Source organism: Hemiscyllium ocellatum, chromosome 9, assembly GCF_020745735.1.
Source record: "Hemiscyllium ocellatum isolate sHemOce1 chromosome 9, sHemOce1.pat.X.cur, whole genome shotgun sequence".
Classification (NCBI taxonomy): Eukaryota; Metazoa; Chordata; class Chondrichthyes; order Orectolobiformes; family Hemiscylliidae; genus Hemiscyllium; species Hemiscyllium ocellatum.
Window position 1 is genome coordinate 66,268,316 of NC_083409.1, and position 18,225 is coordinate 66,286,540.

Consider the following 18,225-nt stretch of genomic DNA (forward strand, 5'->3'; position numbering starts at 1 on the left):
ACATGATTCTGTTTTCATTGTCTCCATAATAACAGGTTTCAGTTTGCATCTCAAAGTTAATTTAAGCTGTCTGTCTGGACACAGATGATAAAATGAGTTTTAAGGCAGTAGCTGCACTTCAAAGCGTCCCAATTTCTGTGACTGACACTGTATGTTCAACAGCAGGAAGTGCTCCCTCTCCTGTTGCTTACAAATAAAGTAAGCTATACAATAAAATATATATTTCATAGCTCTTTATCACATGGAACACTTCATTTGAAAGACAAGAACTTTTAAACGAAATATTTGAAACAATGCTGTATCTGCTACTAGTGTTCAATTCTAATTGGATTATGTATAATTTTGTTGAGTTCTATGTATAACTTTGCATGAATTGTATCAATTTAAAAGATTATAGTATCTCAATGTGATGTAGATTCTACTTAAGGTACCTGTGTAAATGATCTCATCATAGGGATGGAAGGATCCTTTTTCATATTCTTTGTACTGTCTGTGAAAATTATCTTGCCTGCATCGTACATTCTGTAATAAGGCAAAATCAAGACAAAAGCAATGAATAAGGTTGGCAGCATCTGCATTCTGCATAAATAAGTGCATTTTCTTAAACTTATTTATGATAGCTACAGTAGAGGCACCTGCCCAATTTCCAATTAATCTGGATTATAGATCAGCTCTTGAAACATTTTAAAAAGCACATCAGTCATAAAGATCCAAATTTTGTGCATTAAACTTTTTTACCGTTGTCCTATGTGAAACGGGAACAAAAGGATTTCAAGGATTTATACAAGTGGTAAAGCAATGTGAAATTAAAGCATCTTATTTATGATCTCAGAATTGTTTTCCCAACATCACACCAGATAGGAATATAGAAAAACGAAAATAAAACTAGATATAAGTAAAACATATTTTTCAGATTTTTATGTATAATGTCCCCAACTCAATTAAAGGAGCTGTTTTGCTAACAAGATAAAGAAGTGGATATTTCAGTGAATGAAGTCAAATAACAAGTGCTGGTGTAATTTATAAACATTTCAGTGCAACCTTTTTGAAGCTTTTTGAAGAAGTGACAAAGAAGGTTGATGAAGGCAGAGCAGCGGAATTTGTCTTTATGGACCTCAGCAAGGCATTCAACAAATTTTCGCACGGTAGACTGGCTAGTAAGTTTAGATCACGTGGAATCCAGGGAGAGCTAGCCCATTGGCCTGAAGGTAGGAGATAATGGGTGGTGGTGGAGGATTATTCTTTGGACCGAAGGCCAGTGACCAGTAGTGTGCCACAAGGATCAGTACTGGGCCACTACCTTTTGCCATAAAAAAAATGATTTGGATACAAATTTAGGAGGAATGGTTAGTAAGTTTGCAGTGACATCAAAATTGGGGGTGTAGTTGACAGTGAAGAAGTTTATATCAGAGTACAACGGAACCTTGATCAGATGTAACAATGGGCTAAGGAGTGGCAGATGGATTTTGATTTTGATAAATAGAAGGCGTTGCAGTTTGGTAAGGAAAATCAGGGCAGGACTTAAACACTTAATGGTGAGGTCCAGGGGAGTGTTGCTGAACAAAGAGACATTGGGTGCAGATTTATAATTCTTTAAAAGTGGCATCGCAGGTAGACAGGGTAGCAAAGTTGATAGTTGGTACACTTGCCTTTATTGGTCAGTGTATTGAATACAGGAGTTGAGATGTTATGTTGTGACAACTTTTGGAATACTGTGTTCAGTTCTGGTCTTCCTGCTATGGGAAGGAGGTTGTTAAACTTGAAAGGTTTAAGAAAAGATTTACAAGGATGTTGCCAGAGTAAGAGGTTTTGAGCTTCAGGGAGAAGCTGAATAGGCTGGGGCTATTTTTCTTGGAGCATCAGAGGCTGAGGAGTGACCTTATAGATGTTATAAAATCACGAGGGGCATGAATAGGATAAACAATCAAGGCCATTTTCCCAGGATAACTGTTTGTTCAATCAACATATTTGTTTGGTATAGGTTTAAGGTGAGAGGGAAAAATTTTAAAAAGGACCTGAGAGGTAACTTTTTCATGCAGAGGGTGGTGTGTGTATGGAATGAGCTGCCAGAGGAAGTGGTGGAGGTTGTACAATTGCAGCATTTAAAAGGTTTCTGGGTGGCTATATGAATAGGAAGGGTTTAGAGGGATATGGGCCAAGTAATGGCAAATGGGACTAGATTAGCTTAGGATATCTGGTCAGCATGGATGACTTGGACCAAAGGGTCTGCTCTGTGCTAAATTAAGGACAAGAAAGTTGCCTTTGGGATATGACTTTTATATGCTGTAGTACAAGTAGGTACACAGCTAGAAATAATAAACACTACATTGGAACATAGAAACATGAGTAAGCCATTCAGCCCCTTCAGCCTGTCCTACCCTTCGATGAAATCATGGCTGATGTATGGACTGACTCCATATACCTGGCTTTGTCCCATATCTCTTAATATGTTGATTGAACAAACAATTATCTACCTTATTGTTAAAGTTAACAACTGATCTAGCATCAATTGCTATTTATGGAAGGGAGTTTGAAATCTGCACCATCCTTGTGCTTTCTAACATCTCTCCTAAACAGTCTGGAACTACTTTAAGACTAAGCCACCTAACTCTAGAATCTCCAACGACTGGGGATAATTTATCTCTATCTATCCTGTTTTTCCCTGTAAATATCTTAATAACTATCAACATAGTTTTCTCCATTGACTAATCATCAGATAAACATCAGACCTGAAGCTAAGTATTCATTGTCAAAGGTGTGTTCATTAAGATGTTTAACTAGAAGAGTCAATATTAATAAATACTTTTCAATACCTGGAGATATTTTACTGATGCTAAAACTCTTGTAGGTGAATTACTGCTATGTGGCATTTAAATATAACTACCAATATAATTTCCTCCTTCCTCTATGAGGTATTTGCATTGCTACTGAGAGGCAGTAACAAATGTTACGGTCATCTAGATCACAAAGAATAGAAATTGGACTGCAGGTTGTAGATCAGTCCATGATTATATTTATCATTGGTAGATGTATCAGCAAGTGATTCAGAGGATAAAGAATAAAGAGAAAGGTTTGGACACTACTGAGCTAAAAAGGTGTGGTCATAAATATATGAAAATAGATTAACTATTAGTAGATATATTTAAGTATACCAGCTTCAAATATGTATGTGAAGTTCATTTTAACGACATCCAAAAGGCAACATTAAACAGCATACCTCTGGTTTGTTGGGAAAAAACATGGTTTACTGATTATGTACATCAATTCATTCTCTGGGGATTCTGTGTCTGTGAAATGGAGATGATCCTTTGTGATGTGATTAATTTCCGTTTCTTTTGTTACCAAATAGCGTGTAGCACCATCAACTTCTTTAGGTAACTGATCCTTCACTGGCATTATACGGACCATTGTTATCTGAAAAACAAAACAACTGAAGGATTGACTTTGCTAACTGACTAAATGATAAGAATTCATTGGTGCACCAAAAGACACAGGCTCCTGATAGATAAACAAAAGCATTGTTTCTTAAAGGAAGTCATAGAGCCATAAAGATGTACAGCATGGAAAAAGACCCTTTGGTCCAACTTGTCCATGCCAACCAGATATCCTAACCTACTCTAGTCCCAATTGCCATTACTTGGCCCATATCACTATAAACTCTTTCTATTCATATACCCATCCAGATGCTTTTTAAATGTTGTAATTGTACCAGCCTCCGCCACTTCCTCTGGCAGGTCATTCCATACACGTACAATCCTCTGCATGAAAAAGTTGCCCCTTAGGTCTCTTTTAAATTTTTCCCCTCTCACCCTAAACCTACACCCTCTAGTTCTGGACTCCTCCACCCCAGGGAAAAGACCTTGCCTACGTACCCTATCCATGCCCCTCATGATTTTATAAACCTCCATGAGGTCATTCCTCAGCCTCCAATGCTCCAAGAAAAATAGCCACAGTCTATTCAGCCTCCTCCTGTAGCTCAAATCCTCCAACCCTGGCAACATCCTTGTAAATTTCTTCTGAACCCTTTCATGTTTCGCAAAATCTTTCCGATAGGAGGGAGACCAGAATTGCACACAATATTCCAAGACTGGCCTAACTAATGTCCTGTACAGCTGCAACATGATCTCTCAACTCCTGTACTCAATGTTCTGTCCAATAAAGGAAAGCATACCAAATGCCTTCTCCACTATCCTATCTACCTGCAACTCCATTTTCAAGGAATTATGAACATGCACTCCAAGGTCTCTTTGATCTGCACACTCCCCAGGACTTAACATTAAGTTTATAAGTCCTGCTCTTATTTGCCTTTCCAAAATGCAGCACCTCACATTTATCTAAATTAAACACCATCTGCCACTCCTCAGCCCATGAGCAGACCTGATCAAGATCCTGTTGTACTCTAAGGTAACCTTCTTTGTTTTCCGTTACACCTCCAATTTTGGTGTCATCTGCAAATTTACTAACTATTTCTCCTATGTTCACATCCAAGTCATTTGTATAAATGATGAAAAGCAGTGGACCTAGCACTGATCCTTGTGGCACACCACTAGTCACAGGCCTCTAGTCTGAAAAACAACCCTCCACCACTACCCTCTGTTTTCTACCTTCAAGCCAGTTCTGTATCCAAATGGCTAGTTCGCCCTGTATTCCATGAGATCTAACCTTGCTAACCAGTCTATCAGAAGGAACCTATGCCAAGTGGACTGCAGTCAATTAATAGGAGAACTCACCACCACCATCTCAATGGTAACGAGGTATGGGGTAACAGCTGCTGACCAGATAGTGGTCATTCATTGTTTCATGTCATTCAAGTATATTCCTCATCATTGTAACTGAAATCACATTACTATATATTTAAATAAACTGTAGTTTTCACTACAGTTCAGTAGCTTTTTGGATATGGTAAGAGAGTCAATTATGTGAACTGAAATCGGAGGTAAGGATGCACAATGTAGAAGACTTTCCATAATGGGTGGATGCTGAAACATCTATGTGATTTACGTATTCTGCTCAGTTCAAATTTTATTAAAGCCTGTTGGAACATGAACACGTTATAGTGAGAATGGTTAGGAAGATCTGGCTTTCTTAAGGTAAGACAATAAAGTTTTAATGAAACTGAAGTTTTCAACAAGTCTTGACAACACTGACATTTTTTTAAATACTATTGCCATTGAGGGGACATGGCTTCTCTATCTGGGTCAGCAGCTATCATCCCTAGTTACCATTGAGGTGGTGACAAGTTCTCTTATTGACTGACTGCAATCCACTTGGTGTAGGTAGACTCACATGTTGTTGAGGGCAGAGTTCTAAAATTCTGATCTAGTGACAATTAAGGAATGGCGAATTTCTACAGCGAATCCTGTAGGTACATGCACTGCTGATAACATGTCAGTGATGAAGGAAGTGAACGCCTTTGGGAGCAAGTTACTGCAGATGCCGGAATCTGTACTGGAAACAAAAAATGTTGGAAATCACAATGGGTCAGGCAGCATCTGGGGAATGAGTGCAAGTTAATATTTCAAGTTGAGATGGCCCTTCAGCAGCTGAGGTTTTTGGATATGGTATTAATCAAGCAGTCTGCTTCATCCTGGATAGTGTTCAAGTTTCTTGCATGCTGAATCTGCTCTCAGGGAGTAGGCCACCACACTTGTTGATAGTGGGCAGGCTTTGGGGAGTCAGGAAAGGAGTTATTTGCTGCTCTCATCTGTTCTAGTAACCACAATATTGATATGGCGAGTCCAGTTCAGTTTCTTGTCAATGGTAAACCCCAAGATGTTGATAGTGAGGGATTCAGTAATAGTAATGCTATTGAATGTCAGGAGATGCTAATTAGATTCTCAATTGTTAAAGATGGTGATTGCCAGGTATATGTATCTTGCAAATGATACTTGCCACTTGTGAAACCAAGGTTGAATATTGTCCAGGTCTGTGGCCTTTGGGCATGGACTGTCTCAGTATGAGAAGTCACAAATGGTGCTAAACATAGTGCAATCATCAGCCAATATCCCCATTTCTGACCTTACAATGGAGGGAAGATCATTGATAAAGCAGCTGAAAATAGTTGAGTTGTGGACACTAGCCTGAGGAACTCCTGCAAAGGCGTACTGGTGCTGAGATGACTGACCTCAAATATCCATACCAACTTCCTTTGAACTAAGTATTACACCAACCAGCAGCAAATTGGCCTCCCATTCACAATGATTTCAGTTTGCCAGGGCTGCTTGATGGCGCGTATTGTCAATTGTAGCCTTGATGTTAACAACAGAATCTTCACCTAATCTCTGAAAATCAGCTCTTTTATCCATGTTTAAACTGAGATTACACTGAGTCAGAAGCTGAAGTTGGTCCCTGATGGAACACAACTAAGCGTCAGTAAGCAGGTTACTTTAAGCAAATTCTCGGTGTTGCTGACCTCTTCCTATACTTTACTAATGATTGCGAGTACACAGATGGAGTAGTGATTGGTTGAGTTGGAAAATTCATGCTTTTTGTGTGCAAGAAAACCTGGGACAATTTTCCACATAGTATCTATATTGGATCAGATTGGTTTAGAAGAATGACTGGTTTTGGAACACAAGTCTTCATACTATTGCTGAACTATAGCCATGGCCCATAACTGTTGCAGTGTCCAATGTCTTCATGCATTTCTTTGTTTGCAGTAAATCAAATTGGCTAAAGACTGACATCAATGATGCTGGTAACCTCCAGAGGAGGAGGGTGAGATGGATCATCACATCTGGCTGAGACTCATTTAATCTGCTGCGCACCCCTACCATTGAGGAAGGAGAACCTTATGGACTCTGATCCGCCAGTGAGTTGTTCAATTGTTCACCACCAATTATGATTGGATGTGGCAAGACTGCAAGGGAATTTGGTTGTGTGATTGATGAGCTCTATCACTTATTGTTAATTCCATTTGGCATACAAATAGTTTTGTGTTGAAGCTTCACTGGGTTAACACTTCATTTTTAAATGTTTGGTGCTGCTCCTGGTATGCTCTTCTGTACTCTTCATTAAATCACAGTTGATCCTCTGGCTTGATGGCTATGGACATTGTTGCTGATAGTCGATAATGCCTCACTTTTGTCTTATGATGCTCGACCTATTTGAAATTTATCCCACTCAGCATGGTGATAATGACACACAGCTCCACAGAAGGTATCATTAATGCGAAGGTAGGACTTAATCTACACAAGGACAGTACAGTGGTTCCTCCTACCAAAGATACTATGGACACATGCATCTACAACAGGCAGATTGGTGAGGATGGGATCAAATAGATTTTGTCTTTTAGGGCTCGACTAATTTGGTTACTAATGATATTGCTAAGACACTCATGGTGATGGACATTGAAGCCACCCCATCCAGAATACATTCTGCATCGTTGCCACTCTCAGTGCTTCCTCCAAGTGGTGTTCAATATGCAACTGACTCATTTGCTGAGGGGGATAGGAAATACATTGTAGTCAGCAGGATGATTCCTTGCCCATGTTTGATCTGATGATATGAGATTTCATGGGGCCCAGAGTCAAAGCTGATTACTCCCAGGCAACATCAGTGGGGCAGGACATACCCAGGGATGGGTGAGGTTGGTGTCTGGGACAATATCTGTAAGGCATAGTTCCCTGAGTATGACTATGTTAGGTTGTTGCTTTATGAGTGTGAGATAGCTCCCCCAATTTTGTCATAGCCTCCAAGATAATAGTCAGGAGGACTTTGCAGGGATGATAGACTGTTGTCATTTCCAGTGCCTTTGTTGAAGCCAGATAGTCCATCAGTTTCAAACCTTTGAGACTTTTTAGCACTTTGATAAAACAGAGTGTCCTGCTAGGCCATATCAGAGGGCAGCCAACTACAGTCATGCCACTTTTGTGCTGCTGAATTGATAACATAGAGATGAAAACCTATATTGGATGTCTCAGGGTGACAGTAATATTAAATATTCAAGAAAATATCAATAGAACATGATGAATACAACATAGAAAATGCTGGAGAAACGCAGTAGGTCTGCTAGTATCTGTGGAGAGAGAAAAACAGAGTTAATGTTTAGAGTCTGATATGATTCTTTTTCAGAACTTCTTCTGTTTTCTCTCTACACTGATACTGACAGATCTGCTGAGTTTCTCCAGCACTTTATTTTCACATTTCCAGCATCTGCAGTATCTGGCTTTTATTATAGTGAATAAGGCATAATATTTATCACAAATTATCTATTTAGACTCCTGGTTTGTACTGGTAGAAATTGGTCAGCATAGTTGATGAATTTCTTTGTTTACTAGCCAAATACATATCAAACTGCAGAATAAAGGCTTTTTAACTGAACCAAGTGTAAAGAAGATGGCCATAGATCTTGTCTGGAATTTTGTTGCTGCATACTTTTATTCAATTCATCATTTAAAATGTATTCAAAAGATCTGATGTCACTGGAAATATAGGCTATATATTGCCAATGATTGATTAAAATTTGAGAATGTGGTGGTGAACTATGTTACAAAGTTGATCGCTTTTTTCTAAAAGCTATTTCTTTTCTCAAGGATACTCTCCCCTTTATGTGTTTTCAGAGGGGATGTAAACTGGCCAGGCTCTGATTAGACTCATTTGGCACAGAGATGAAAAGGATTTTGAGAGGCCTTTTGTTTATATGTAAATGAATGAGACTTCAGGCCAAAGTGGTCATGTTTCAGAAGTGACCTGCATAATGGAAGGGGAGTGGTCAGCTCTCTAGCTGAGCAGTTCAGTCCAGAACTAATTGGAAGTTCAACAGTAAGCTGTGTGGAAACACGCTCTCTCTCCTTCTGCCCTTCTAACTTCAATCTCTAAGCATTTGCTCCCTTTGTACTGCATTTTAAAGGGGGATTTGCTTATTGGGACTGTTGTATATATTCAGAACAGTATAATTAAGTCTAATTTAGATAACTGAGTTCTAGAGGGATTCCTTATTCTGTTCTTTGTGTTTCATTGTGTAATTTTGAGAATAACTTTTTGCCCGCTTGAAAACCTAGTAGGCAACCTCGTTAACTTATTCTGGGTAATTTTCACTGTTCACTTACTGAAACCAATTGCAAAGTTATGGTCTGGGCTGCCTGCTTAAGAACGTTTTGAGTGGTCTGGCCAAGTCCATAACAACTATGATACTCCAATCGCAAAGTAGAAACATGTTGAATGGGAATCTGCAGAATCACTCCTATAATGTAAGTTAATTTGTCTATGACCTACAATAGAACAAGTGCAATGCAAAATGGTTATCAATTGAGCAAATAAAATTGTCATGAGACTCTTGACTGGCCTGATGAAATGTATAATATCCTATATCTATACATTATAACTCAACAAAGCCAACATCATTCATGTTTTCTGCTTGCTTTAATCTCACTGTTTAATATCTTGTACAAACATTCCATCATGATATTCCCTAGATGAGAAAACTTTGACCTGATCAATGCAGAAAGAGATAATTTGGACCTCTGCATCAACACAAAATAGAGTGCAACAATAGTTTAAATTTAGTATTAAACATGTGGAGATTGTTTTATATTTACTGTAAAAAATCAAATATGTTTTGCTTAAAGTTGCTACATTTGCAGATTACGTAATTAGCCTCAATACAATGTGGCACCAACAACTGCTTTTACATTATCATCTTTGTACATTTAAAATCTCCTGTTCTCCTAAAATGAGGAAGGAAGATGTTAGTATTCCCTATGTCTTCAGGCATTCTTACAAAATGTCCTATAGTTCGAAGCCTTTTGAAAAATAATTTTCGGTAAATGAGTTAAAGCTTGCCTGAGGGTCTGAAAGGTTTGGAGGCTCATGGCTATCCCACAGAATAAATTCAAATAAATCCTCAAATATTTCGCTCCCAGAATGACGATAATAAATCAGACCACGGAACAGATCCCTCTGTAGAAAACTAGTCACAGGATGACCTGTAGAAATAAAATTCGTGAAATGCTAAAGAAACATATTGGTTTCTGCATGAAAAGAACGGATACAAAAAAAATGATATAAAGTACAATATATAAATATGTTCAGCATGTATGTGTTTTATATTACTCCAGACTTTCTGGCCAGATGGAGCTAGTTACTAGAAGTATTTGCCAGTAATAATAAATCTTATTTAACTCAAGTGAGCTGCAAACAATGAAGAAAAGCACTCTGGCTTTTTCCCTTCCTGTATTTATTTCCTTTGTTTATTCTAAGGAGCTGTGAAGTAATTCTGACATTGCATCGCATCTCTAAATTATTATAATGAAATAAGAGGTTACTATTTGAAAAACAAACAGCTGCAACATAAAGCACCAGGAAAATACACAAGAAGGACAAATTTTACAAGCCGTGCCATTGGCACAGAGGTATGAAAGCATTTGATAAATTCTGGTTTACAGGTAGATCAAAATTCTCACAGAGCTTATTGATGTCCTTTTATGGCCTACAGATATGCACACTGGAAACATTGGTTCATCAAATCTAACCTGAATAACAAAACATATTGATTTTTAAAGGTGTATTGGACTTCAAGGTGAACAGATTTTACTGCATTACTGTTTTCTACTCTTTATTACCTCCTCAAGTAATTCAATAATATGTCAGACAAGATTTTTCCCTTTGAAATCCAATGCCGATTATTTATTATACTTTTCATATCTTGATGTTCCGCTATTCTCTCCATAGTAACATTTCCATTGTTTATCTTACAACTGATGTTACGCTGATGGTCTATAACTCTCTGGACTCCTGTCATCTTCTCAAATGTTGAAATCACATCAGCTATCCACCAGCCCTCTTCATTGCATCTTTTTTTTTCTAATAAATTATTAAATTTGTTAGAAATGCCTCTGCTATCATTTGCCCTATTTCATTCAAAATACATGGACAGGTTCCATCAACAGCAAGGGGTTTATGCTATGAGATTGATATGTTTATTCAATACGTCATTCTTTTATTACCTATCTCATTTCTTTGCTTGTGATTCAATATCATGTTTACTTGTTCAATCTTCTTGGTATATACCAAAGGGAAATAATAATTTCTTATATCAGCAAGCTCTTTCTCATTATCTGTGGTATTATTGTAATTACCTCTTAATGGTCCCATTCACATCACAGCGTTCCTTTTTATTCTTGTGTTTGTAATCTGTCAGATTCAATCTTTGTAGCTGAATATCTCATTTACATGATAGTCTACAGCTCTTGCCTATCTAGGAATTGGAGGAGGACTATGAGAAGGAAGAAGTAAAAAGACATTGTAGCAATGGGAACCTTTTTCAAATGCTCTACTTTGTTTCATCCCTGTTGCCCTGGGGATCTTCAGATCAATGATGTCATCAACTTTCATGAGGAAGAAAGCATGATTAGCTGGATGACTGTTGGAAGGAATTACATCTAAGATGAGTGGAAACATGGTTTCTAGTCACACCATCAGATGGCCTCATGCATAGAGTCGCAAAGGAGTGCCACAAGAACCAGGATTGATTGCATAGATATTTTTAAAAATCATGTTTCCATGCTGTATAGTTCAGACGGATTTTGATTGAGATAAATATGAGGTACTGAATTTTGGAAAGGCAAATCAGGGCAGGACTTATACACTTCATAGTAAGGTGATGGAGAACGTTGCTGAACAAAGAGATCCTAGAATGCAAGTTCATAGTTCCTTGAAAGTGGGATTGCAAGTAAATAAGATAGTGAAGAAGGCACTTAGGGCTTGCCTTTTTTGGTCAAATCATTGAGTAGAGGAGTTGAGAGGTCATGTTGCGGCTGTACATGACATTGGTTAAGCCATTTTTTGGAATAATGCATTCAATTCTGGTCTCCCTGCTATAGGAAGGATGTTGTGAAACTTGAAAGGGTTCAGAAAAGATTTACAAGCATGTTGCCAGGGTTGGAGGGTTTTTGCTTTAATGGGAACTGAATAAGCTGGGGCTATTTTCCCTGGAGCGTCGAAGGCTGAGAGGTGACCTTATAGAGGTTGGCAAAATCATAGAACATAGAACATTACAGAGCAGTACAGGCCCTTCGGCCCTCGATATTGCACCGATCAGTCATACCAATCTGAAGCTCATCTAACCTACACTATTCCATGTACATCCAAATGCTTGTCGAATGACAACTTAAATGTACCTAAAGTTGGTGAATCTACTACCGTTGCAGGCAAAGCATTCCATACCCTTACTACTCTCTGAGTAAAGAAACGATCTCTGACATATCTCCTATATTTATCATGAGGGGTGTGGACAAGGTGAATAGACAAGGTCTTTTCCCCATGGTGGGGGAGTCCAGAACTAGAGGGCATAGGTGTAAAGTTAAAAGGGAAAAATTTAAAAGGGACCCAAGAGGCAACATTTTCATGCAGAGGGTGGTGCGTGTATAGAATAAGCTGCCAGAGGGAATGATTTAAAAGACATCTGGATGGGTACATGAATAGGAAAGGTTTAGAGGGATAAGGGCCAAATGCTGGCAAATGGGACTAAATTAATTTAGGATATCTGGTTAGCATGGGTGAGTTGGACCAAAGGGTCTGTTTCTATGCTGTACAGCTCTATCACTCTGTAATATATGTTCAGGGACGTAATGGCACACCTCTGGAGCTGGTGCAACTTGAAGTCAATTCTTCTGACTCAGAGGCAGGGACATTACTATTGTGCCAAAAGAGCTGTAGTGCATCATAGATACTTTATAGTCAACCTGTTCAAAAATGTCACGATGCAACTCTGGAACAGATGTTGAACCTGAGACTAAGTGGCACAGAGATGGGACACTGAAATTGCAGATTTTGTCAGAAAGAAAAATCCAAAATTAGGGAAATTGAAAAAAATGTACCAGGAAGATAATATCAAGAAGGATGTGGGATAAAAGTTATAAGTTTGAATTGTACGCTTAGGTAAAAGCCTTTTTCAGCACTAAAACATTGGAATCCCAGTGCATTGTATATCAAAGGATTAGCACACAAATGACTAAATTGCAACGATTCTCTGATAATTAATATGCATAATACTGGAATGTGCCAAATGACAATTTTGTCATATAACCTGATACAGTTCTCTTTTGGTAGTACTTAAACTAATATGTGTATTTGCTGGGTACAACCTCAAATGATTTGATAAAATTTTTACTAGGAAACATTATGGAATTTCTATGATCAAAAGTCAAAAATCTGAGAGATTCAAATGCAGTGCTGGAAGACCTGAGATAATGCTGCTGATATAAAAGTAGGCTCATCACTCCAGTAGGAGAAAAGAATACAAACTGTTCATTGAGATTCATAGAATGATCTTTCTGATTTCTGATCTGTTCATTAAGAATGTTTTATTAATTACATCAGCACTTACCCAGTCGATCTGATGAAGTTTTTTTCACAATCTCTCCAGCTTTGGGTGGAACTATAATCCTGTACAATATGTAATCATCACTTGAATCCAAATCGGAAGACAGTAGCATATGGTTTTCTATTAATATAGATGCTCCTTCTGCTAGTTCAAAAGCAAGGTTGTTAATTAAGAAGGGAGGGCTGTCATCTTTGGGCAAAATGTTAATTGGAAACTTGTGTCTGGTAGTGTGTTTGCCATCGAAGATTCGGAATACAATATAATCTTTGGTCGTATCACTATCATCATGGTGATAGTGCACAACTCCTTCCTTAATGTCCTCAATGGTGCACATGAATCCTTTGCCACCTGATCATTGTGAAGTCAGAAAGAGAGAATTGTTATGACATATGAATTTAGCAGAGACAAATCTTATGAATGTTTCACATTTCGTCCCAGTACATCAATCCTTTTGTAAGCCCTTTTCTACAATATTGTTATTTTGTCAATTTATTACTAGCCTCTACAATGTGGGTTTAAAAATATTCAGTATGATCAATGTCACAGTTTGCAATTGAAAGGACAAGTAACCTTCAATTCAATAGATGTTCCCCATTACCATTATCCTTCACCAAAATCACCATGTAGTCTTATTCTCAGTTTGAAAACAAATTACAATAATGCAAACAACTTTCAAATGTATTTGGTTGGTGATAGATCATTGTTAAAATGCTTAGTTTTGTTTTACCTCTTACTGTGAGCCGTCCATGCTGGAGTCCTTCCACTGCTATTAAACGTACATCATTAATATTATCATTGTCTACGATCTGAAAATTTTCCCAAGTAATTGGTCGAGATTGACCTTCCAGTAAGTCCAGACCTTCATGGGTCAAGAATATTTAAATGAGAACATTAAACAGGAGAAGGTCTTACAAAGCCAGCAAATTATAATTAGTAATAGGTATGGTCATGTGCATATAGTAATGATATAGTAATCTGTGGGCAGAAGTAGTAACTCAGATAAAATGGGTTTAATTTTACATCTGGGCAAGGACGAGTTTCCAAATCTATTTAAATCTCACCATGAGTTCAATTCCCAACAAGCCGGTTGAAAATTCTCATCCCATTTTAAAATTTGTAAATATAAAGCTGGTAATGATAAAAATGACCATGAAGCTGGTTAAAATCAGGTTAACTTCTCCCCACCATAGTTCACAAATGCAGAAGCCAATTGATTTTCTTCTTTTAAAAAAAAGGAATGACAATAATAGTGTAATTTCAAAACACATACCCATGTTCCAAGAAACTCTTGGTGCATTTGTCTCTGCTGTTCTTATTGAAAAATGAACCATGATAGTAGCACTGACTTCAAAAAAAGTGTCTATTACTTTAAAATCAACCTATGATAGACCAGAAAAGAAATAATATTGATCATGTAGGATTGCTTTCATTTAAAGACTTTAACATTTCTTTACACTGAATTTTATGCTTGCCATGGTGCTGGCGAATGGAATATTTTTTCACTTTTTGTCACCTTGTATCAGAATCAGGCAAACTGATGTTAAGTTAGCACAGGAACAAAAACAGAAATTGCTGGAAAAGCTCAGAAGTCTGACAGCATCCATGAAGAGAAATCCAAGTTAATGTTTCAAGTCCAGTGACCCTTCCTCAGAACTACTCAGGAGGAAGGGTCACCACACCCAAACCGTTAACTCTGATTTTTTTTCACAGGTGCTGCCAGACCTGCTGAGCTTTTCCAGCAATTTCTATTTTTGTTCCTGATTTACAGCATCTGTGGTTCTTTCAGTTTTTATTAAGTTAGCACAGGGTCGGTGGAAGTAAATAAAAATCCCAATGCAATATCACAATAGTATGCTACAATTTTCTACCTCTGGAGAATATTTTTTTGAGTAAGCCTTTTAAAATTGAACTAATTGTTTTTGTATAGCTGAATTTTAGATTTGTGACTGGTTAAATTACTTCCACTTAGCAAAATCAGAAGTCAGAAAAATATATTCACTTTATTAATCTGGGATGACATTTGAAGCTCATGGATTACGTTTATTTTAATCTGAATAGCGCATTCTACAAATTATCTTTCACATATTCAATTTTCAAATTTGGAATTTCCAGTATGTTTAAAGAAAGGACTTTCAGTATATTGGTAACAGATGCAAGTTTGGTTGTTTTTTTTCTCCTGTTCAAACAGAAGTACCCGAGAGAGGTTGAGGTGAAACAAATGTAAGTCTAAGTCTAAGTCTAATCAAAATTATAACTGATCACATGGCATCAAGGAGCAATTTTCAAATCCTTCAGCTTGTAGAAGGCAGCTCGGTGGCTCAGTGACTAGATTAGATTCCTTACAGTGTGGAAACAGGTCCTTCAGTCCAACAAGTCCACACTGACCCTCTGAAGAATAATCCGCCCAGACCCATTTCCCTCTGACTAAAGCACCTAGCACTATGGGCAATGTAGCATGGACAACTCACCTAGCCTGCACATCTTTGGACTGTGGGAGGAAAACCGGAGCACCCGGAGGAAATCCATGCAGACACAGGGAGAACATGCAAACTCCACACGGACAGTCGCCCAAGGCTGGAATCAAACCTGGGACCCTGGTGCTGTGAGGCAGCAGTGCCTACCACTGAGCCATTGTGCCAATATGGTTAGCAGTGGTTAGCACTGCGACATTACAGTGCCAGGACCTGGGTTTGCTTTCACTCTCAGGTGACTGTCCATGTGGAGTTTGCATGTTCCCCCCATGGGGTCTTCCTCCAGGTATTCCATTTTCCTCCCACAGTCCAAAGGTGTGCTAATTAGATGGATTAACCATGCTAAATTACCCATAGTATCCAGAGAGGTGCTGGCTAGGTGGATTAGCCATGGGAGATGCAGGGTTACAGGAATAGGGTATTGGGTGGGATGCTCTTCAGTGGGTAAGTGTGGACTTGATGAGCTGAGCGGCTTGCTTCCACTTTATAGGAATTCTATGATTCACAAAGGAAGGGAAGAATGAGGAAATGTTGATTTCCTGAGCTTTTAGATCCTGGGAATAAATGAATTGGGAGTTTGTGATTTATTTTTACTGTGTTTTTGTGTGCTTCCCAGAGCACTTTAGTGAAGTTATAGCAACAGACCTCAAAACTTTGAGCTGTAGTGTGAGTGCAGGACAAAGGAAGACACTCTGGGTGGCAAAATCAAGCCCATGGATGAAGTAAAATGGAAATTCTATGCTTAGTGTAGAATATCTGGAAACAAATTAACTCAACGTACCTCATAATTCCTCCTTTCAGTATGACTAACGTTAGGAGGTTGATATGCTATTTTCATTTCATATAAATCCTGCCAGCTGAAAGATGTGATGGATTTGGTGTGGTCATCCAGGTGAGTTAAGTATCCTTCTATAGGAGGGTTGGTGATGTTGAAAACCAGCCTGTCCTTTGGTGTTTCATCATCATTTGCATCAATAGCTGCAACGCTCAATGGTGTCAGAATGAATTGATCAACCTCCAGGATGTACATTGACATGAAGGCGGCTTTGGGTTGCTGATTTGGGACTGCACCTTTAATGTTAACTTGAATCCAAGCATTTTCTACCTGTCAACAAACACTTTGCTTATTCAATATTTGGTTCATTTCAAACAAATTACCAATTCCCAACCTCAGATTTATGCTAAAATTCATAAGCATATTATTACAGTCAATCATCTTCAAGAACAAAGAACATTTTCAACAAGATTGCTGTATCAAGGCTGCATCTTTTCAACATTAAACCATAAAATCAATTGGATACCACTGGAAAAGTATTCCACAACCATGAGATGTAAGCTACACTAATAAAGTCTTGACTCTGAACTGAAAGTTCATTGCAATCTTTTTTTTATTTACTCATGGGACATGAGCATCCCTGGCTGGGTCAGCATTTATTGCCCTTAGAAGATGGTAATGAGCTGCCTTCTTAAACCACTGCAGTCCACATGCTGCAGTTTGACACAATGCTCCTAGGGAAGGAATCCCAACATTTTCACCCCTCAACTGTGAAGGAACAGTGACAGATTTCCAAGTCAGGGTGGTGAGTGACTTGGAGGGGAACTTGCAGGTGGTGGTGCTTCTAAAAGGAAGTAGTTGTGGATTTAGAAGGTGCTGCCTGAGGATCTTTGGTGTGTTTTTACAGTGCATCTTGTAGATAGTACTGCTCCTACTGATTATTGGTGGTGGAGGGAGTGGACGCTTGTGGATGTAGTGCCAATCAAGAAGGCTGAAATGACTTGGATGGTGTCAAGCTTCTAGAATGCCGTTGGAGCTGTTGTCATCCAGGTAAGTGGAGAATATTCCATCACACTTATAATTTGTGCCTTGTAGATGGTGGACAGGCTTTGGAGAGTCAGGAGGTTTAGATTAGATTCCCTACAGTGTGGAAACAGGCCCTTCAGCCCAACCAGTCCACACCAATCCTCTGAAGAGTAAACCACCCAGACCTATTTCCCTCTGGCTAATGCAACCAACACTATAGGCAATTCAGCATGGCAATTCACCTGATCTGCACATCTTTGGACTGGGGGAGGAAACGGGAGCACCCAGAGTAAACCCACGTAGACACAGGGAGAAAGTACAAACTCTACACAGACAGTCACCCGAAGCTGGAATCGAACCTGGGACCTTGGTGCTGTGAGGCAGCAGTGCTAACCACTGAGTCACCATGTCACCTCTGTAATTTATTCACTACAGTATTTCTAGCTTCTGAGCTGCTTTTGTAGCTACTGTGTTTATATGATGAGTCCAGTTGAGTTTCTGGTCAATGATAAACCCCAGGATGTAGACAGTGGGTGATTCAAGGATGGTAACACCATTGAATGTCAAGAGGTGGTGGTTAGATTGTCTCTTACTGGTGATGGTCATAGTCTGGCATTTGTGTGGCATGA

The 18,225-nt window shown here is 38.6% G+C and overlaps 1 protein-coding gene across 3 annotated transcripts in view; it reads right to left on the minus strand.

Annotated features, from left to right (window-relative positions):
* frem1b (Fras1 related extracellular matrix 1b) overlaps positions 1–18,225 on the minus strand; it is a 192,311-nt gene that overhangs the window by 116,919 nt on the left and 57,167 nt on the right. For all 3 annotated transcript variants that reach the window (XM_060830422.1, XM_060830423.1, XM_060830424.1), the window contains exons 6-12: positions 16,577–16,900; positions 14,595–14,703; positions 14,052–14,183; positions 13,328–13,672; positions 9,784–9,926; positions 3,218–3,414; positions 432–522 (exon numbers count right to left, since the gene is read on the minus strand). In XM_060830422.1, coding sequence (XP_060686405.1) covers positions 432–522; positions 3,218–3,414; positions 9,784–9,926; positions 13,328–13,672; positions 14,052–14,183; positions 14,595–14,703; positions 16,577–16,900 — 1,341 coding nt within the window. The remainder of the gene's footprint in view (positions 1–431; positions 523–3,217; positions 3,415–9,783; positions 9,927–13,327; positions 13,673–14,051; positions 14,184–14,594; positions 14,704–16,576; positions 16,901–18,225) is intronic.